At 41.3% G+C, this 17,940-nt stretch overlaps 1 protein-coding gene across 1 annotated transcript; it reads left to right on the top strand.

The window, feature by feature from the left end:
• Nucleotides 1-320: 320 nt before the first annotated feature.
• PWP1 (PWP1 homolog, endonuclein) lies at nucleotides 321-17,834 on the top strand. The gene is made up of 15 exons (XM_066997039.1): nucleotides 321-432; nucleotides 564-622; nucleotides 1,591-1,775; nucleotides 2,204-2,289; nucleotides 4,700-4,796; nucleotides 5,380-5,490; nucleotides 6,189-6,319; nucleotides 7,678-7,751; nucleotides 10,019-10,115; nucleotides 10,758-10,819; nucleotides 12,594-12,705; nucleotides 13,736-13,826; nucleotides 14,701-14,822; nucleotides 15,291-15,396; nucleotides 16,150-17,834. Exons 1-15 carry the CDS (start codon nucleotides 367-369, stop codon nucleotides 16,266-16,268), a joined length of 1,518 nt encoding a protein of 505 aa, XP_066853140.1. The 5' UTR covers nucleotides 321-366; the 3' UTR covers nucleotides 16,269-17,834.
• Nucleotides 17,835-17,940: the final 106 nt, after the last annotated feature.

Below are 17,940 nucleotides of genomic sequence, written 5' to 3'. Positions count from 1 at the left end.
GCGGAGCGCCCCCACAGCACCCTGCTGCTCTGTGACCGCGCGTGTGGAGGGAGGGAAGCATCGCGTGTGCGCCCCCTCTGGGCGGTGCTTCCGTAAACACAAGGCTGGCTCAGGGGGCACGGAGCACTGCACGGGGAGCTGGGCAGCGAACAATTAACAACAGCCCTTCACAGAGTCGCTAATTAACGCCCAACGCACCTCCCCTCACAGCCCCCTCCACACGCACCCCCCCTACGCCGCCCCTCCTCCCCGCCTCTGCCCGCCCCCCCCGCGCGCGCTCTGCGATGACGCCACCGCGCTCCTCCTTCCCCCCCCCCCCCCGTGACGTCACCCCCGCGCGCCCCCGGTCCCGCACGCGGAGCCGCCATGAGCTGCCCGGTGCCGTGCGCAGCCTGGGTGCGACGCGGCGTTGCCAAGGAGACGCCGGACAAGGTGGGGGGGGGGGGCGGGATCCCCCGGTCCCCTCAGCGCCCCCTCAGCGCGCCCCCCCGGTCCCCTCAGCGCCCCCCCCCCCTCAGCGTCAGCGCCCCCCCCCCCCCTAACGGCCCCGTGTCCCCCCCCAGGTGCAGCTGAGCCGCGACGAGCTCCGGCGCCTCGTCGGGGAGGCCCGCGAACGGCTGAGGTGAGCTGGGGGGGGGCGTGGGCACGGGGCGGGCTGGGCGCCCGTCGGTGGTCACGGACGGGACCGGGGGGTGGTGGTGGTGAGCGCGGTGACATCCAGCTGGCGTCTGGTCAGCGGTGGCGTGCCCCAGGGGTTAACGGGGGGGTCAGCCCTCTTTAACGTCTTTATCGGTGGTTTGGGTGAGGGAGCTGAGTGCACCCTCAGCGAGGGGGTGGTTGGACCAGGTGATGTTGAAGGCCCTTTTCCAGCCTTGATGGTCCTATGACATTGACCGCTTTTTCTTTTCCCGGGCAAAGGTCATAAATCAGGCTTGAATTTAGGATCTCTGATTATCTCGTTTCCAGTTCTCACACTGTTACACAAAGTGCTTCTACTAAACAGACATCTGGTGTTTGCTTTAGAAATCACAGAATCATTAAGGCTGGAAAAGACCTCCAAGATCACCTGGTCCCCCCACCTGTGGGAGCCACCTTGGCTGGTTGCTGCCTGGGGACTGTGTGCAGGAGGGCAGCACGCGCTGCGTTCGGCAGGGCTGAGCTCCTGTGGAGCGTGCTGCACTCAGAGGCCTGGCACGTCCGCCTTAGGCCCTCAGTCAGCGTCTGCTGTGCGCGCCTTCTGCTGAATTCCTTGCAAGCATTCACAGAAACTGAATTATCCACAAGGAAAGGCAAGAGAAAGAGATCTAGACACACTTCAGTTTAGTTCCACCAAACAAAACTTATGCCATGCTTTGTCAGGAAAATGTGCAAGAAAAAACTTTCCCTATCAGCCTGAGAATAACGACATCTTCTGTTTTGGGAGAAGTCAGGAAAGGAGTTGAGTAGGTTTCCAAATTATTGGCATAAAGACTGGAAATCCATGTGAGCAGCCAGGACTGCGTGCTGAAATCTTGTTGCCAATCCGCTGAATGATTTCCTGGAAGCATCCAGTCCGTGTTGCTTCCTCAGGGGATGTCTGTCTTTAAACAGGGAAGGTGCTGATGATAGCGATGAAGATGAGCAGGGCCAGACGGCAGATGGCATGGACGTTGCCACTGCTGAAAGAGCTGAGTCTTCTCCCAAAAATGAAGACCAGGAGGAAACCTCCGAAAAGCTGACTGACGATGAACTGGCTGAATATGATTTGGATAAGTATGATGAAGAGGAAGACACAGGTAAGAGAAATTTTAAATGTCAGATACGCATTGCAAATGAGGAACCTTTTCAGCTCTTGTGGTACTTGAGGCATGAGTACCCTAAAACTACAGAGTTTCAAGTGCTGGAAATTCACGTGTTGAATTGTTTCCTCGTCCCAGTTTAGGAAGTGATTTAGTGAGTGAAACAGTTTAGTGTCCTCCTCCCTGATGCAAGAACTGAGCAGCGTTGGAAAGGCTGTCACACCCCCTGCTGCAGTGCCGGAGCACAGCAGCAAGAGTCCCTGAAAGCACTAAGCAATGTAGCTTACTGAGGTTCTCCTCGTGTTTGGGACTTGGAAGTTCATTTAGCCCACTCCTGATATTTTGCAATACAGGTACCGGTACAGGAGCGTCTAACTTCACCTGTCGTTGACACATGTAAGAAATGTTCTGAAATTCCCATCTAGGTGATAGAAAGCTCGGAGAGACTTTAGCTGGGCTGGCAGTGTATGGGAGCAATGATCAGGATCCTTACATCACTCTAAAAAACACTGTAAGTACTATACAAATGCTAAATATCTTAAACAGCATTAGCTTAGAATTCATTTAAGTCTAATTCTCTGCCAGACTGCCTTGGGGTCTTAGGTGCTTGCAGCACTTTTAAAAGGCTTGCCAGGTTTTTGCTCAGACAGATTTTTTCCTTTTAAGGCTACTTTGTGCAGCCCCCTTTCTGTGCACTTTTTACCTTTAAGTCAGATGTTAAGGTGAACTGGCTCATGATTTAGGATGTGTACTTCCGTACGTGGAGTGGCTTGTCAGCTCTCTGATAGGACACAGAAAGTGCTTGAAGAAATAAAAAGTTTCAGCATCGCAGGTCACTAATGACCAAAATTAGACGACTTGTGAGATTACAAGCCTCTTACATCTTCCGCCAGTTTGTGGAAGAAATCAAGCTGAGATGGACCCAGGCTATTTTAGAAAACAGGATTACAAAGAAAAGTAATCGTGTTATATTAGGGCTATGTCTTGAAGAAACACATCCCCGTTAAATAAGCATCAATTAAAGCATAATCGCCTATTTCTGCCTGTATCAGTTTCCATCAAATATCAGATGGGGAACATCCTGGCAGGAGCTTCGTAGGAGCTCTGCAGGGGAAGAAATCATCTCTAGCTGTAGTCTACCACAGGCTGAGTGTCAGCGCTGTCCTGTGGCGCAGCCTCTTTGTCTTTTTGTGGTAAATGGAGATGCAGTGTGTGAGGCACGAGGTAATCCTTCCACTGTATGTAACAGTGGTGTTGCCTTACCTAGAATGTGGGGTGCTTCTTCAGAAGTGATATGGAGAGACTTCAAAGAACATCCAGCAATTTAATTTAGAAAGATGGATTGTGACTGCTGTCTGAATTAATGTACAGGGAGAGGCTACAGAAGTCAGTTAGAAGGAGAGGCTTCATGCGAAGAGACAATATAATTTAGAGAGCTGCAAGGACTGTGATCATCTGGGGCAGGGGGGTGGGGTAGGTGAATTTTTGAGACCTTTGCTAAGCATAAAGGTTCTGTTTTTTTTCTGGTAGCTGTAGTTTCTGTACTATTTTAGATTCTTCACAAAGCTTTCAAAATTGAAAGGTAAGACTAGTTGTAGGCTCCTGGCACAATGTCCAGTTTGTTTGTAAGGGACCCTTGTCAAACGTGTGATATCACACGAGAAGTTGTTGTGGTGGCTTCACATACCATAACAAAGCTCAGGGAGGAAGGTATATGTGCATCTTTAAAACGAGTTCACTTGCTACATTCATTTTGGGGCACTGTATGTTTTACGTGTGTTCCACTGAGCCATTGGTGATTTTTCTTGCTCGCATGTACCAGCAGAGAAGATAAACGCTTTGAAAGGGGTTTTATAGTCAGAGGTGCTTGCCCTGGGAGAACGTGAGCTACGTGGGTCCCTTCCAAGTCGGAATATTCCATGATCCTATTTATTCTGTGTCAGAAAAGCTGGCTTTCTTCCATACACAGAAAAGGGGAGCTCCCTTTTCTCATCCCTCTATGCTCAAATCCTTTCCACAGATTCGGAATACTTTTTTGTACTCTCCAGCATACATTTTATGTTATTGGTGTTTATTACCACCGCTGTTGAGGACCAAGCACTGCACAGCATTAACTTGACTAACTCAGAGAATTGCAATACCCAGTAGAATTCAAATATTGAAAAAATGCTTGGAGTGAATAAAAAAGAAATTATTAAAAGCTTGCAACTTGAAAGCCAAAAGGTCCTGTATGTGTTGTATATTTGAAGGGCGGTGGTCTGTGTAAGATTACTGACTTTTACGTACAGTTCTTAGTTTTCCACTAAGAAAAATTCCCGGAATGCCTTCCATTCCTCAGTAACAATGGAAATTGGATGGAGGCTACTGTTCTGGTGCAGCTGAATGCCCAGTATAGCTGCAGGCAGCACTTTTCTGGAAATATTTTCCAGAAAGTGGACAACGCGTTAATGCTCTTGGAATTGCTTCCTGTGCGTGAAGAGCAGCCACAGTGTGCTTATTGTGTGAAACTGTGTTACATTATATAAATGCCCCAGGCATGAGAGCCCAAGGGAAATAAGAAATAAATGTGGGCCCCCGGTGGTGATTTTCGTTTCAGCAACGGGTTGCATCGTGGTAGCCTCAAGAGATGGTTTCATGTTTAGTAATTAAACATTTCTCTAAATCCAGCTAGGTCCGCATAAATGCTCCTTCAGCCTGCATAACAACTACTCAGTATCCCCACGGTGGAGCCTGGTTCCTGCCTTTCTGCATTTACCATCAGAAGATGTTTTTTTGGGTGGGTGGGCTGCAGGGCGTTGGTTTTCGAGTGCTTTCAATTCTGGTTAGAAAATATTACTGATTCAGCCTTTTGTACTTGTGCAGTCGTGTGTGTGTGTACGTGCCTTGCTTACATCTGTTGTCCTCTCCTTTTCACTCTTCAGGATCAATATGAACAGGAAGACTTTTTGATTAAATCCAGTGACAATCTTGTCCTTTGTGGCAGAGTTGATAAAGACTACTGTAGTTTGGAGGTCCACGGTAAGTAACAGGATTTGTTCCTTACAATGAAGCTAGGAAATAGGTTTTGCCCAGCCCGTTTGTTCCATGTGGCTGTGTAGAACAGGGAGTGGGGGTTGGTTTTTGGAGTCTTCGGCTCCCTACTGTGTGAAAACTGTTTGTCTTCTACCCTGATTTCCCATGTGACTGAATCTAGACTTATTTCATTTTTTTAATTACTGATTCTGTAAAATTAATGTTTAAACCATCATTAATGTCTCCTCGTGTAGAAAATGGTGATAGTACAGAGCATTTATTTTGAAGTGATTCTTACAAAGTAGTGTGGAAAGTTAGGAACAAACTGTCTAAATTTTGCTGAACTTGTCACTTCCTTATCTAAAGTATGCAGGTGAATGTTAGTTCATTATGTTTAATTTTGTGAGCCATAACATTAGTATTTGGAGGCTCTGGCCTCTGCGTTGAAACTCTGAACGCATCGCAAATTTGCATTTCAGATCACCTTGGGAATTTAGTGTTTGCCACATCTTCCTTCTTTAGAAGTGAACTATAAGTTGGCAGGTTTTCCTCTTCACTGATGCCATGTATATCTCTAATTCTTTTTCAGTTTATAATCACGAAGAAGACTCATTTTATGTACATCATGATATTATCTTGCCTGCTTACCCTCTAAGTTTGGAGTGGTTGAATTTTGATCCTAATCCTGATGAATCATCAGGTAAATGACAAAGGATACTGTAATTGTCAAGTAAGAGTATTTTTTACTTGAAAAGTATGTTATTGTCATGTTGTTACTAGGTAGTTTTCTCCAGTGGGACTAAGAAATAAACCCAAGATGTTAAGAGGGAAAAACTGTGTAACAGTTTTAATCTTGGTGCTGCTGGCATAACAAGTCATGTGACTAAAATACTGGTTTAATTAGAAATAGTTATTGTTAATTAACAGACCAAAACAAGCTCTTCTCTAATCTGATTTTTTTTTTACATTTGTAAATGAAAGGTTGCTTTTGTTAAACTCATTATGGCCAATGCAGTTGGTTAACTTTAAAACACAATGAGATTTATATATACTGATGTTTTTAGTAACCCTTTTCCTGTTTTTACAGATTTTTTCCATATCACGTAGAGTGTTGTTTTTTTTGTGTTCCTTACATGTGGTGCCTTATATGTCTTCTTCAAAAAGTTACTTGTACTCAAGGGGAAGTGTACTAACGAGCAAGTCAGAATTTTCTGGCAATATCTGCTGTCAGTATTTTTAAACCACTTCTTGTCAGTTCTAATCACCAAAAACGTTCAGATAGAAAATTCTGGCATGTAAACATAAATCTTACCTAATCAAAGAAAGCAGCAACAGTTGGGTTGCCAGATGCACTGTTTTTATAACTAAAAATGGTTGCCTTTGCATTTTTCTGTGTAGGAAATTATGTTGCAGTGGGTAACATGACCCCAGTTATTGATATTTGGGACCTCGATATAGTGGACTGCTTAGAACCAGTCTTTTCTCTTGGCAACAAGAAAGAGAAAAAGAAGAAAAAGAAAGGAAAAAAAGTAAGTATTGGTTAAATGGAAGAAACGTAGAGCAAGGATAATGTTGTTATTACTTCTTTCCTACAATGAAAAATATAAAACCGTAGGTAGTCTGGTTTAATTCCCACTGTCATGTTGAAAGATGGTGTCTAGACAGGTTACAGAAAATAATGTTAGGGTAGTATACAGGAGGCTGAAACTGCTATTTTCCCATGACTTAGAGAGCTGATAAGGCGTTGAGCAATAAAGGACAGGGTTTACTCTAATAAACCACTGTTAGTCAGGATTCACCTCTGTTAGCTTTATCCATCTAAAACTGAAGCATGTTTTAAGGTAGTCATCGAGATTATCTAGGGTGAATGCATAGAGACACGCCCGGAGAATGGCTGAGTTTCTTTTAGTGGGCTGCGGAGAAAACCTTAATTACGAAAGAGTAAGGCGTAGGTTTCGACTCGATGCCAAGTTCTGTGATCTGAATCCTACCCTCGTTGTAGACCTGTGTGTGCCTTGGTGATTTGTCCGAATTCTTGGGTATGTAGAGCAAGTATGGAAGATAGCATAACTTAATCTTCTATAATTTATTTATAATAGATTCTTCATAAAGTACTTAAAGATTCTTTAAAGTAAATACGGATGTGAACACTTGATATATAGCTAATCATAGTTTCTCAAAGGGGCACTTCAGTGTTAGTCAGTTGTAGAACACGCTGTGTGTAGTTGGGAAGGGGTTTTACTTCTTGAGCTCTCAAACATTCTCATTTTAGAAAAAATAGAAAAAAATACCCCAAGAAAGGGAATTTGTTCTTTGAAACTTGCTTCTGAAAATCCTTGAGTTATTAGAATTGCTGTTGAAGGTAATCATTCATGAATGTTACCTCAATTTGAAAAGCTGTTTGCCCTGTGTATGGATAAATAAGGTCTGGAGGAAAGAACAGAAAAAGATTGGGGTGACTTATAGGTGGTTTCCAGTTGCTGTCCTGGAAGACTCCTTCGAAGCTTAACCACTTTAAATTAGAATTTGCAGGAGCTGGCAATTACAAGGACCAAAAGTGCGGTTGATTGGGAGGAGAGAGAGGAAACTGCCAGGAGCATTAAGAAAAAATTTGAAGAAGCTGCACATTAACTGGTGAAAATGAAATTTCTTCTATAGCCTGAAGGGAGTTATTGGTTCTGTAAGCTCTCCTGCTGTGGATGGAGCAGTAGACTTGGAGTAGGAGAAGTGCAGGTACTGCAGGCGCAGTTCTACCAAAAGCCTTGTTGCAGCAAGTAAGAGAAAATACAGTTATTTGTGCAGGCATTTAAGGAATTCCTGTTAATGTTTGATTTCCGTTGAAGGTGTAGCATTCTAAAGCCTGTTGATGTTGTATCTGCATATACAGAATTTATCTGCAGAAGGAACGGCGGAAGGACATACTGATGCTGTGCTTGATCTTTCATGGAACAAACAAAGCAGGTAAACGAGTACGTCAATAGCAATGGCTGGATACAAATCAGCATACTTAAGTAGGCATGTTTTTTTCACAAATTCAAAACTTTATGTAGTATAACACTGAACTTGGAAGCAGGGCTGAAATGAATCAGTTCTCAGAAATACCTGTCCCCTTTTTATTTTTCAAAGCTATTTTTTAAATTATTATTTCTGTTAATTTCTTTAATATGTATATATTGCTGCAGATCATTTTTATTTGCAAGTTGTCCAGGTGAAGGCAGGGCTAAGGGGTGTCCAAGCCATTCAATAGATCAGCTACATTTAATTCAGATGGACAAATTGGAATAGCACAAGGTTTGCCCTGATCTGTGCCAATCTGCCAATGACCTAAAACACCATTTCAACAGGTGGAAGTAGCTTTATAGAAGGAAGTCCTTGCTGTACTTTGTGTTTTTTTGTGTTGTTGGTTTTTTTTTCTCTCCCCTCTGCCTTTTGCCCTAGAGCTGTGAACAGAAACCAGTGTGAAAGCCCTGACAGCACAGCTATAGAAATGACTCTGGCTTTTGGGAATTCTCTGTTGCCTGAACGAGCTAGCAATAAAGTGGTGCTATTGAAGCAACACAAAGCTGGCCCATCCTGGGGGAGAGGTCAAGGGCGATGTGCTGATGGAAATAAAGATGCCACTTGTTATTGCTTAGGTGGTTTTTAACGATTCAGCTGTCAAAGGATCTTCAGAATGGGCCTTGAAACTGTACCAGTCAGATACAGACTGATAAGTCTGTTTTTTTTTTTCCTGCTGTCATAAATGTCTCTGAAGATGCACAAAGTCAATTCTGCATGCTTCCAATCAACAGGTATCAGCATTTACTTAAAGTTCCTTGCTATTTAGACAAAGGAGGAAACACCCACATAGACATACGATAAACATACATAGGCTTCACCCTTAATTTACAGTGCAGTCTGTTGTTCTTCAATTATGCATAGGAGCAGAGTGTGTTAGTTATTGTTCATTCTACCCGTCTGACAAAAGAGTAGCTTTCATGCTATCTGGAAATGATTGTCTTGTGATAATATAGAGACAAATCACAGAAATTACAGCTACAAGAATTAAAGTGTCTGGAATGTATAATTCAGTAATATACAGAGTTATGAACACATTGATACCGATAGATCTTTCAAGAAATAAAAGCAGCCTTTGAAATGGGAGCCTCATGGGCTGAAACAAAGAACTCCTTGGAGCTGCTTATATTTGAATGCTTTTTTTTTTTTCTTCTTTAAGCAAGACATGCTGTGACAGCTCTCTATAAATAACTGTCTGCCTGTAGGTCTTAATGGTACTTACATTAATGTAACATATTCTCATAGCCTTCACTATGCATTTTTGTAACTTTTTCTTGAAACATTGTTTGGGAGAACAGTTTTTCCAGGAGATTGTTAGGTCTCTCAGTCAGAAACACTTCCTTGCAGGGGGGAACGTGGAAGAAGAGCAGTTTCAAGCAGGGGCAGCATGTTGAGGTTATAGATCTGTTTTTTAAATGCAGTGGCAGTGGTTGTAGAGTGTTTTTGACAAGCTCTAGGAATGTTTTGAGTTTCTTCTGATTAAACTTAAAAACTTTTATTGCTATTGACACAGTTGATCAAATTTAAGTTGAAATGTGGGGTCTGTAAACTAACTGTTAAATGTTAGTGGTTCCTGTGAACGCTGTAGGATGGGTGTACAGTGTTGGGTCTTTATTACTTATATACAATTATATTATATATATAATGAATATATATACATGAATATATAATGAATATACATGAATAATGAATATATATACTTATATACAATTATATTATATAACACTCAGATACCGGAGAGCAAAGTATTTTGTTAAAAATGGGTTTGTCCAGCTCTTAGCTGTACTTATATGATGACAAACTGAAGCTGTGTAGGTAATGTTTAAAAAAACTTTCTGTTAAAGGAAACAAAGTGGCTAAAAGCCTTTCTCACTTTGCTTTGCTCAGAAAGTCTCCCATTAAATGATATTTTTAAGTGGTGTGGGGAGGGAAATGCAAGCAAAAATGTCAGTGTTATAATATAAGTATTTTACTAAAATAACATGGTCTGTTTGTAGTCTTTACTTGTAACTTAGAATTACCTTCAGGGAAGTTACCCCTTAGGCTTGAGATGCATAGGCCATAGACCAGTGTGCTTAATCAGGCTCTGTATGTATTTAGGACTTTTGACCACAATTTGTTTGTGTCTGTATAAAGATTTTTTTTGAACTTCACTTTTGATGCATTATCAGGAACGTTTTAGCAAGTGCGTCCGCTGACAGCACTGTGATTTTGTGGGATATGTCTGTCGGTAAGGCAGCAGCCAGCCTGACACTACACACAGACAAGGTATGTAGTAATTGCGATGTGTCTTCCACTGTGAAAAACAGAGAGAAAAATACTGCATTTTTTCACTAGCTGCTTGGTAGTGAACCCTTAGAACAACAGGTCTATAATTTTCCAGCCAACTGTGCAGAATTCTTTAGATTTCTGAATTAGTTGCTTTTGCAGACAACACTGTGTTTGATTTTAAAAGTGTTACTTTACGTACCCTTAAGGAAGTTTTGGGAAGACTTGCAGTAGGCTTTTGTTGTTTGTTTGCTTGTTTTTTTTTTTAAAATGCCTTTTGTGTAAGAGCCCTGAAGGCTGGGAATCTGATAGTGCTGCTATAATCTACAAAAAGTAGATCTCTGAACATAAGTCGAACTGTAAGTCTTGTGTAAAGAAACGAGTGTTGTTTACAGTGTGTTCTAGGTAAGAAAGCTTTAAAATAATAAATTTTACCAAATATATAATTTAGGAAATATATATATGTAGAGTAATAGGTACATCAGAAATGAACTAATCATCTCATTTCTTTTGGTGAAAGTGCTGAGAGTTTTTTGTTTGATTGTTTGTTTTGTGTGTGTGTGTCTGCTATTTTTGTTCAAAGGAAGTCTCTGTATGTGTTATCTCGATACTTATTTTTTAATGAAATCTCCTGTTATCTAGGTCCAGACTTTGCAATTTCATCCATTTGAAACTCAGACCCTTATTTCTGGATCTTACGATAAGTATGTCAGGGTAATATTTTCAAATGTTACACTTAGAGTGGCTATTAATATTGAATTAAGTCTCACGTTTTCTTTCTTTTTTTTCACTTGCTTGTAGCACTGCCAAATTTTAGCAAGGTTATTATTTTTTTCCATTAATGTAGCCAGGTTTGTACGTGGCCAAAATGCTGCTTTCCTTACCTCTTTCTCAGCTAAGCTAAATCTTTTAACCATCTGGACTGCAATTTCCTGTGCCAGGTGTCTGCTCCAAACTGAATTTATTTCATAATTTGGCATCTTGGCATTTTCTGCATTAAGAGTGTGCCACTGCTCATCCCTGCAAAAACTTATCTATGTTTTTCCAAACTGTAAGACCAGACTGGAGATATAAAGGGCTTTCAAGTCCCAGTCAGCTCTGCATAGCCCCTATTGACAGGCGTGCCATAGCCAAAACTTAACAGGCAATCCTGTAATTGCAGCCTGGAGTTGCTGTGAAATGGTTTGTCTGCTCACTTGGACTAGCTACTTAAACATCCTGCCAGCCAAAAAAAGTTCTCTGTTCTCTCATCTCACAGGGATAACTTCTAATTTTGTGCTATAACCATGAGTTTTATTTTAAATGAATTTTTATTCTGCTTTTAAGGTTTTGCCTTGTGTTAAGGTATTTAAAAACTCATTGGTCTTTGGCCAAGCCTTTATGTTCTCTGGCTTGTCTTATGCTGTTGCTACGTCTGCTTCAGTAAAAGTATTGGAGAAAAACCTTGCGTTGTTGTTGGGAACCTGCTTCTGTCCACTTTCTTCCCCTTTGTTTTCTTCCATAAAAATATGGTCTCAGCGTTTGGGCTTCTTTCAGCTTCTCAATTCCTTTTTAGCTAGCCCTTTAATCCCATGCACACCTATAAACCAGTATATTGTCCATAAACTAGTAGACTGCCTTTGTGGATTTCTCTTGTAAAGCATCCAAGGACTGCAGGCAATTCAGTGAATGATGGCAGATGCTTTCAAAACCTGAAAGTTAGACCATAAAAAAATTCTGTATGTACTAAAACAGTTTTAGAAAATGCCTGGTAAAGGAACTGAGAAAACTAGATCTCACATTTCTTAGGCTTTAATTAAAGGTAGAGTGGGAATGAGTTACATTGTGAATGTTGGTTGCAGTGAGATGTTGCAAGAGTGACAGCATTGCTCGTTTCTTGTGCTTGCATCCAGGAGCTTTTTTGGTTTGGACAGATTCTGCCACCACTTGCCTGAGCACGTGTCTGTAAAGAATCCCAGAGGACCTGCTAACTCCCATCTATTCCTTCTCCTTTTCAGACTAGCATTTACCTAACCAAATTTACATTTATTCATTTATTTATTTATTTTGGTTAAAGCATGTTTGCAAATGTATATGTATCATAAATTGCTTTCTGAATTAGAGCATTATTTTTGAACAGTAATTAGTTGACTTTAATAAAGCGCATTCATAATTCATTTATATGCATTATGGTCTCCTATATAATAAGCACCTAATGTATTGAGCAAGTCTGGGCTCTGTTTGCTTAGTCTCACATAGCCCCACTGAATGTAACCAAGGTGCAACTGTGAAGCTTATGCAAAAAGCTTGTGCTTATCTGAGAGGTTTTCAACATCTGTTATTTAGTTAGAAGTCTTAAGTATTGAAGTAGTTCCCATTTTAATTTTTGAATTGTAGTTTATACGTACCTTCTATAGGTGCCAGTGGTAAAACAAACTTCATAAAGCGTTCTGCTGTGATTTTTATTGTTTTTCCCCTTCCTATCTGTTTTCCTGATAGATCAGCTGTGCTGTATGATTGCAGAAGTCCACAAGATAACCATCGAATCTGGCGGTTTAGTGGTCAGGTTGAAAGAGTAACTTGGAATCACTTTTCACCTTGTAATTTCTTAGTGAGTATATATGCTTCTCTTCTTGGCCTGTTGGCTGTTTCGTTTAGCCTGTATCTTTGTGTTTATGTTTCTGAATTGGATAATAGAGCTGATGGGGAGTCGGGCTGCCAGCATTCCCTATTTCAAAACACAACGTGCCAGAGGTTGTTCTTAGGTAGATTTTTCAACATATATATAGAAATCAGTTACTTATTTGGTATCTTCTTCTCGTTGTGACAGTGTGAAAGCAATTGATGCTGATGCTTTTTCATGCCAGAGGTGGCATCTTTGCTATGTTCTCATAGCATTCAGTGGCTGGGATATATTGTCCTGTGCGTAGTTAATGTTACATTTCTTGCAACCAGGCAATTGCAGCTGAGAAGTAGCTAATTAGAGTTAAGATCCTGAATACTGATTCAGTGTTTCACATCAGCACTAGAGGGCACTGTTCTCTTACCTGGTATAAAGTAAAAATAGCTTGTTTTTATCAAGATTTTTACAATAAAGCTTTTGAACAGAATTTAAAAACAAAACTTTTTTGATATCTCAGTTATCTGCCTCGTTCTCTGTTGCTTTGTGTATACAGCCCACAAGAGCAGCTGCTCAGTTCTGTTGGGTTTGCCATGTAGATCTCTCTCAGTGTACTCACACTAACTTTGCACAGGCCTACTGGGCAGCTACTGGGTGGCTCCAGAAAGTTTGAACTGTTGGTTTAGAGATGCAAGGCTCTGTATTTCAGTGCCTAGCATTACAACCAACCCTAGCAGTGCAAACGTCTTCAAATCAAAATATAATTAAGAAATTTGACCAGGATTATGTCTTCCACGTATGTCAGTGCAGTGTAGTTTAGATACGTGGAACAGCTCAGGCACCAGGCTTGTGGAGTCTGACTTGGGAGGTGCAGAGCTATGTGTTACATGCCCGACGGAGAAGCACTGTAAGTCCGTCTCAGACTACAGGGATTTAATAGAGGGTGGGTGTTATGTCGTAGAAGCTTTCTTCAAATGAATGGCTACAGCTGTTTGTTTTTAAAGTATTGTGGTTTCCTTAGGCAAGCACAGAGGATGGCTTTGTGTACTGTCTGGATGCTCGCTCTGATAAGCCGCTGTTTACTCTGAAGGCTCACGAGGAAGAGGTGTCAGGTAAGTTGAGCGTGTATCGTGTTTGTTCCCAGTGCTAAGGCTTATTTGGAAGATGTCTTCAACTGATATGACTGAGGTGGTAGTGAATCCTTCCTTAACAAAAACAAAAAAAAAAGGTTGTGCGTAGTGATCATGTGTAGCTGGACTGTGAAACAATCTGTGCTGAGAAGCCACTGTAAGAGACGGACTTTAAAAATGGTGAACTTTTCACAGCAAATACTGTGAAGAATAAACATGTCAAAACAGGTCTGTTCATTTGGGACACAGTCCCTGTGCTTTTTGGGTGAGGAAGGACAGAAACTATGGACTCTGGTCCAGGACTATGAACTGTAATGTTTACCTTCTGTATCCGTAATTATTCTATACCAACATTCAGTCTGGTGGTGACCTAGGTATGGCACATGGGGAGGTTTTCACACACTCTGCTTTAGACTACTTTGGCCAGTATAGGAGCTATAAAACACAACTTGAAGCACCTGATTAAGTGCCTAAAATGAGATCATATGAGTATGCCCCGTCGTCTTGTATGGCTACGGAGATGTTCCTTGGCAAATGAAGGAAAAAACTACTTGGGGAAGTCAGGTTAGGTGAAGTAACAGAAAGAAGCAACTTCGTACTGCTACTGTCATTAGATCGAGAAACAAAATAGACCTGCATGAAGTTATTTTGCTCTCAAAAGATTGTTACTTCTCTCCCGGTAGGGAGCAGTGGTAACATAAAACTGTTAATAACTACTTGCATCTTTTTGCTGGAACAGAGCTTAGTGTGAGGAGAACCTTAGGTTTGTTCCTATGATTTCACTTTAAAATGTATCTTCATCTCTGAAACAGTGATTCGGTGATGCTCTCACAGCCATGCATTCTTAATCTTCCAGGGCTACAGCTGAGCAGTCAGGTCAAAGGGTGCCTTGTGACATCATCTGCGGACAAATATGTGAAAATTTGGGATATCCTGGGAGACAAACCAAGTTTAATCCATTCCAGGGATATGAAAATGGTAACTTTCATTTCTTGGTTCCAAGAAGATTTTTATATAAACTGTCTGCTGAATCTGTTTTCTAACTTGAATCTTGTTTTACATAACATCTTTTAGGGAAAAAAAATCCCATCTGTGTATTCTGTGTAAATCATTCTCATTACAATGCAATTCTTGTTACAATTCAATTCAAGATGTAATTGGCAAACTGCTTCAAAGCCTTAGACTTGAAAATTAGGTACCATGTTCTGGACTAGAACTAGGGGTGCTCCAGCGTGTATCTGTTGGGTTCAAGATGAAGATGTGATTTATTACTCGTAATTAACAGCTCTTAAAATTTTGTAAAGTCACAAAATTAAAGTCAGTTTTCAAGAAACAGAGAACTTACATTCGTTAAAACTTGCCTGGTGAAAGTATTCGCAGATGGTAAAATTGTTTTAAGATGATATTTATAAATAAATAAATAAAATCTTTCTTCCTCCTTCCCAGGGTGTTCTCTTCTGTGCAGCTTGCTGCCCTGACTTCCCCTTTGTTTTTGCCTTTGGAGGAGAGCGAGAAGGGCTGCGTGTTTGGGATATAAGCACCATTTCTGCAGGTAACATTATAATTTTCTGGAATCTTGATGTTCTCCCCCCTACCCCCAGAGTGTATTTGTATATAGAGTAATGTAGTATGGTTTTGAGAGAAACTGTCGGTTAACATTTTTAATGAAGTACCCAAAGACTAGATGTTTTCACACTTTGAGCTTAAAAATGTTGTTTTGTTATTTTTTTTCTATCTTGGAGAACTGTGTTTGCCATGAATTATTTTCTTGTAGCTGAAGTGTAATACCTTATCTCTTATAATACCGATGTCATACTTGTTTACACCAGGAACATAAAGAAAAAAGTATCACATTCCTGAGTACCTGTAGGAAGAAAATTGAGGACTGGTTTTGATCAGTTGTCTTAGTTGCATATAACTCAGTGATGTGATTTTTTTTTTTTTTGAGAAGGCTTTTAAGAGCTTGGTGGAAACCAGAGACTAAAACCAGAAATAAATAATTTAAACTGTTTTGCTCTACAAAACTCATCCATTTCACAGTACTTAAGTAAAGGAGTTACGCACAGGGAAACGTAGAGATTCTCTGGGGGACAAATAACACAACTTGTGATTTTTATTATCATGCATGGGAGATGACTTGTTCTGATATGTAAGCTTAAAATCTCTACTCTGAGTAATGGGGGAAAGCTTTGAAACTGCATCAGGTTAGGATTTCCATTCTATTTGTTTGCCATGCTATATACTTGCTGTAATGCTCTTCTCTCTGGGAAAGTAACAAGTAAGCAATGCCTTACCTGTGTTGCAGTGAATGAAGTTTTTGGAAACAGAGAGAGACTTGTTCTGGCTGGCGCGGCAAACTCTGCAGCTTGCAGCTCCTTGGCCAGCAGTAGCAGCAACAATTCAGAGACAGCAATGGAATCATGACGGACCAAACCTCACAAAATCAAAGTAATTAAAGGGACTACAACTCGTGTATTCTACAAATTCCCCTGTTTGGAAATAGTTCATAGAAATGATTCGTGTCATGCGATCTGCAGCCTTCTTCATCTCAAAGAAACGTGGTCATGTGGTTAAGCTCTTAAGTCGGGAGTTTCTGCCTCTATCACCAGCTGTGAAAGACTGAATGACTTCCGTGGGCCTGAGATTATGATCCCTGAGTTAGGGGCTGCTGCGTGTAGAGTTGAGATATGAGATTGTCACCAGAAAAGCATTCTGCTGCTCTCAGAAGTTTGTCAGATACTGCAAAGGAGGTAAATAACTTGTAATGGCATAAGGAACGGTACTTCAGTCAACAGTTGCGTGACATCAAGCAAATGCTGAAAGAAAGGGCAAATGTAAATAGACAGATGATTTATCCTTGGGACTGAATTTACAGATTTGTTATACAGATTAAGTTTTTAAGATTTTTTTTTTTAAAGTTATGTATGAAAGAGTATTTCTTGAATAGTAAGTTGGAGTCCCTGAGTAGAATCACGAAATGTAACACCTCAGATCACCAGTGTCAAACCAGAAATATCCCCGCTCTTTCCCATCAAGATCAAGGGTTTCTTTTCTCTGGTTCCACAGCACCTGAATCTTACTGATGTTACACGTGTGCTGCTGTTGGGGTTTTTGTTTGTTTATTTTAAAGTCTAAATGTGATATCTGTAAAAAGAATTAGAATTGAAATAAGGAGCTACTATTCAGAAGAGGGTTAAGAGGCTGTCAGGGTGCAAAGTGGGAGCGGGGATCTCAGCTGGTCCCTGTCACTGCTATCCATTTTACCTGCTTGTGTTCTTAACCCCTCGCAGGCGTTTCTGCCTGAAACCTGAAGGCCCAGAGGAACATTCTGAGTGTCAGCCTAACCACTGACTGAATTCATTTGTAACAGCAGGAACCTCATCAAGGTTCCTCGCCTTTAAAATGAGCACCAAGTGCCTTCCTGGAGGCCAGAAGCTAAATGATACCCATCCTCCTGTGAAGTGCTTCCCTCTCCACATTCCAGAAGGTGTCTGCTAAAGCACTACTGCAGCAAAAATGCCCTGGGTGTTAAAACAACCGGTGTCAAAGCAGCTTTGGTGTCTGTGCGCACAGCTGACAAGCTGTTAACGCTGCTTTCCACCCTAGCTCACTGGAACTTATTCTGGAGAGGTAAAGCAGAGAAATTAATCAGTACAGGCTGCACGTGGGAAAAGGCAGGGCTGTGGGTTTCTGTTCCATTCCTCAAAGTGCCTGCATCTGAATCCAATTCGGCTTCAAAAGGGTCTTTTGCAACCTAAGTGGTTCTAAGCTTCCAAGTCAGCTGTTTCCAGAATACCTTGGATGTGTCGAGTCCCTTCCCCATCCTTTATCTGCCAGGCACCACTGAACGGTGTGTGAACAAACGAACAACTGGGTTTGTGAAGCTGAAGAGGTAAAAGCACCAGAACCACCTCTGTTCAAGTGCTCTGCAGTGAAAAGCTGTAAGTTTTTCAAAGCTTCCCTTTGAAATAAATGCTTCATGTTAAGCTCTTTGAGGGTAGTAGTTTCCTCTAGCTCTGCCTGTGGGTATTATTGGCTCTAGAAGTTGGGCCCTGTTTTATAGGGAGGAATTGTTCATTGCAAGCAGGCACCTCGT

Source organism: Anser cygnoides, chromosome 1, assembly GCF_040182565.1.
Source record: "Anser cygnoides isolate HZ-2024a breed goose chromosome 1, Taihu_goose_T2T_genome, whole genome shotgun sequence".
Lineage (NCBI taxonomy): Eukaryota > Metazoa > Chordata > Aves > Anseriformes > Anatidae > Anser > Anser cygnoides.
Note: the sequence above shows the minus strand (reverse complement) of the source record. Positions and strands in the feature narration are given on the sequence as shown.

Bases quoted from the DNA above. Each gene is read 5' to 3' on its own strand.
- PWP1 (XM_066997039.1), top strand. From the start codon at position 367: ATGAGCTGCCCGGTGCCGTGCGCAGCCTGGGTGCGACGCGGCGTTGCC. The intron at 2,290-4,699 runs GTAAGTACTATA...TTCACTCTTCAG, and splicing joins ACATCACTCTAAAAAACACT to GATCAATATGAACAGGAAGA. The intron at 13,827-14,700 runs GTAAGTTGAGCG...TTAATCTTCCAG, and splicing joins TCACGAGGAAGAGGTGTCAG to GGCTACAGCTGAGCAGTCAG.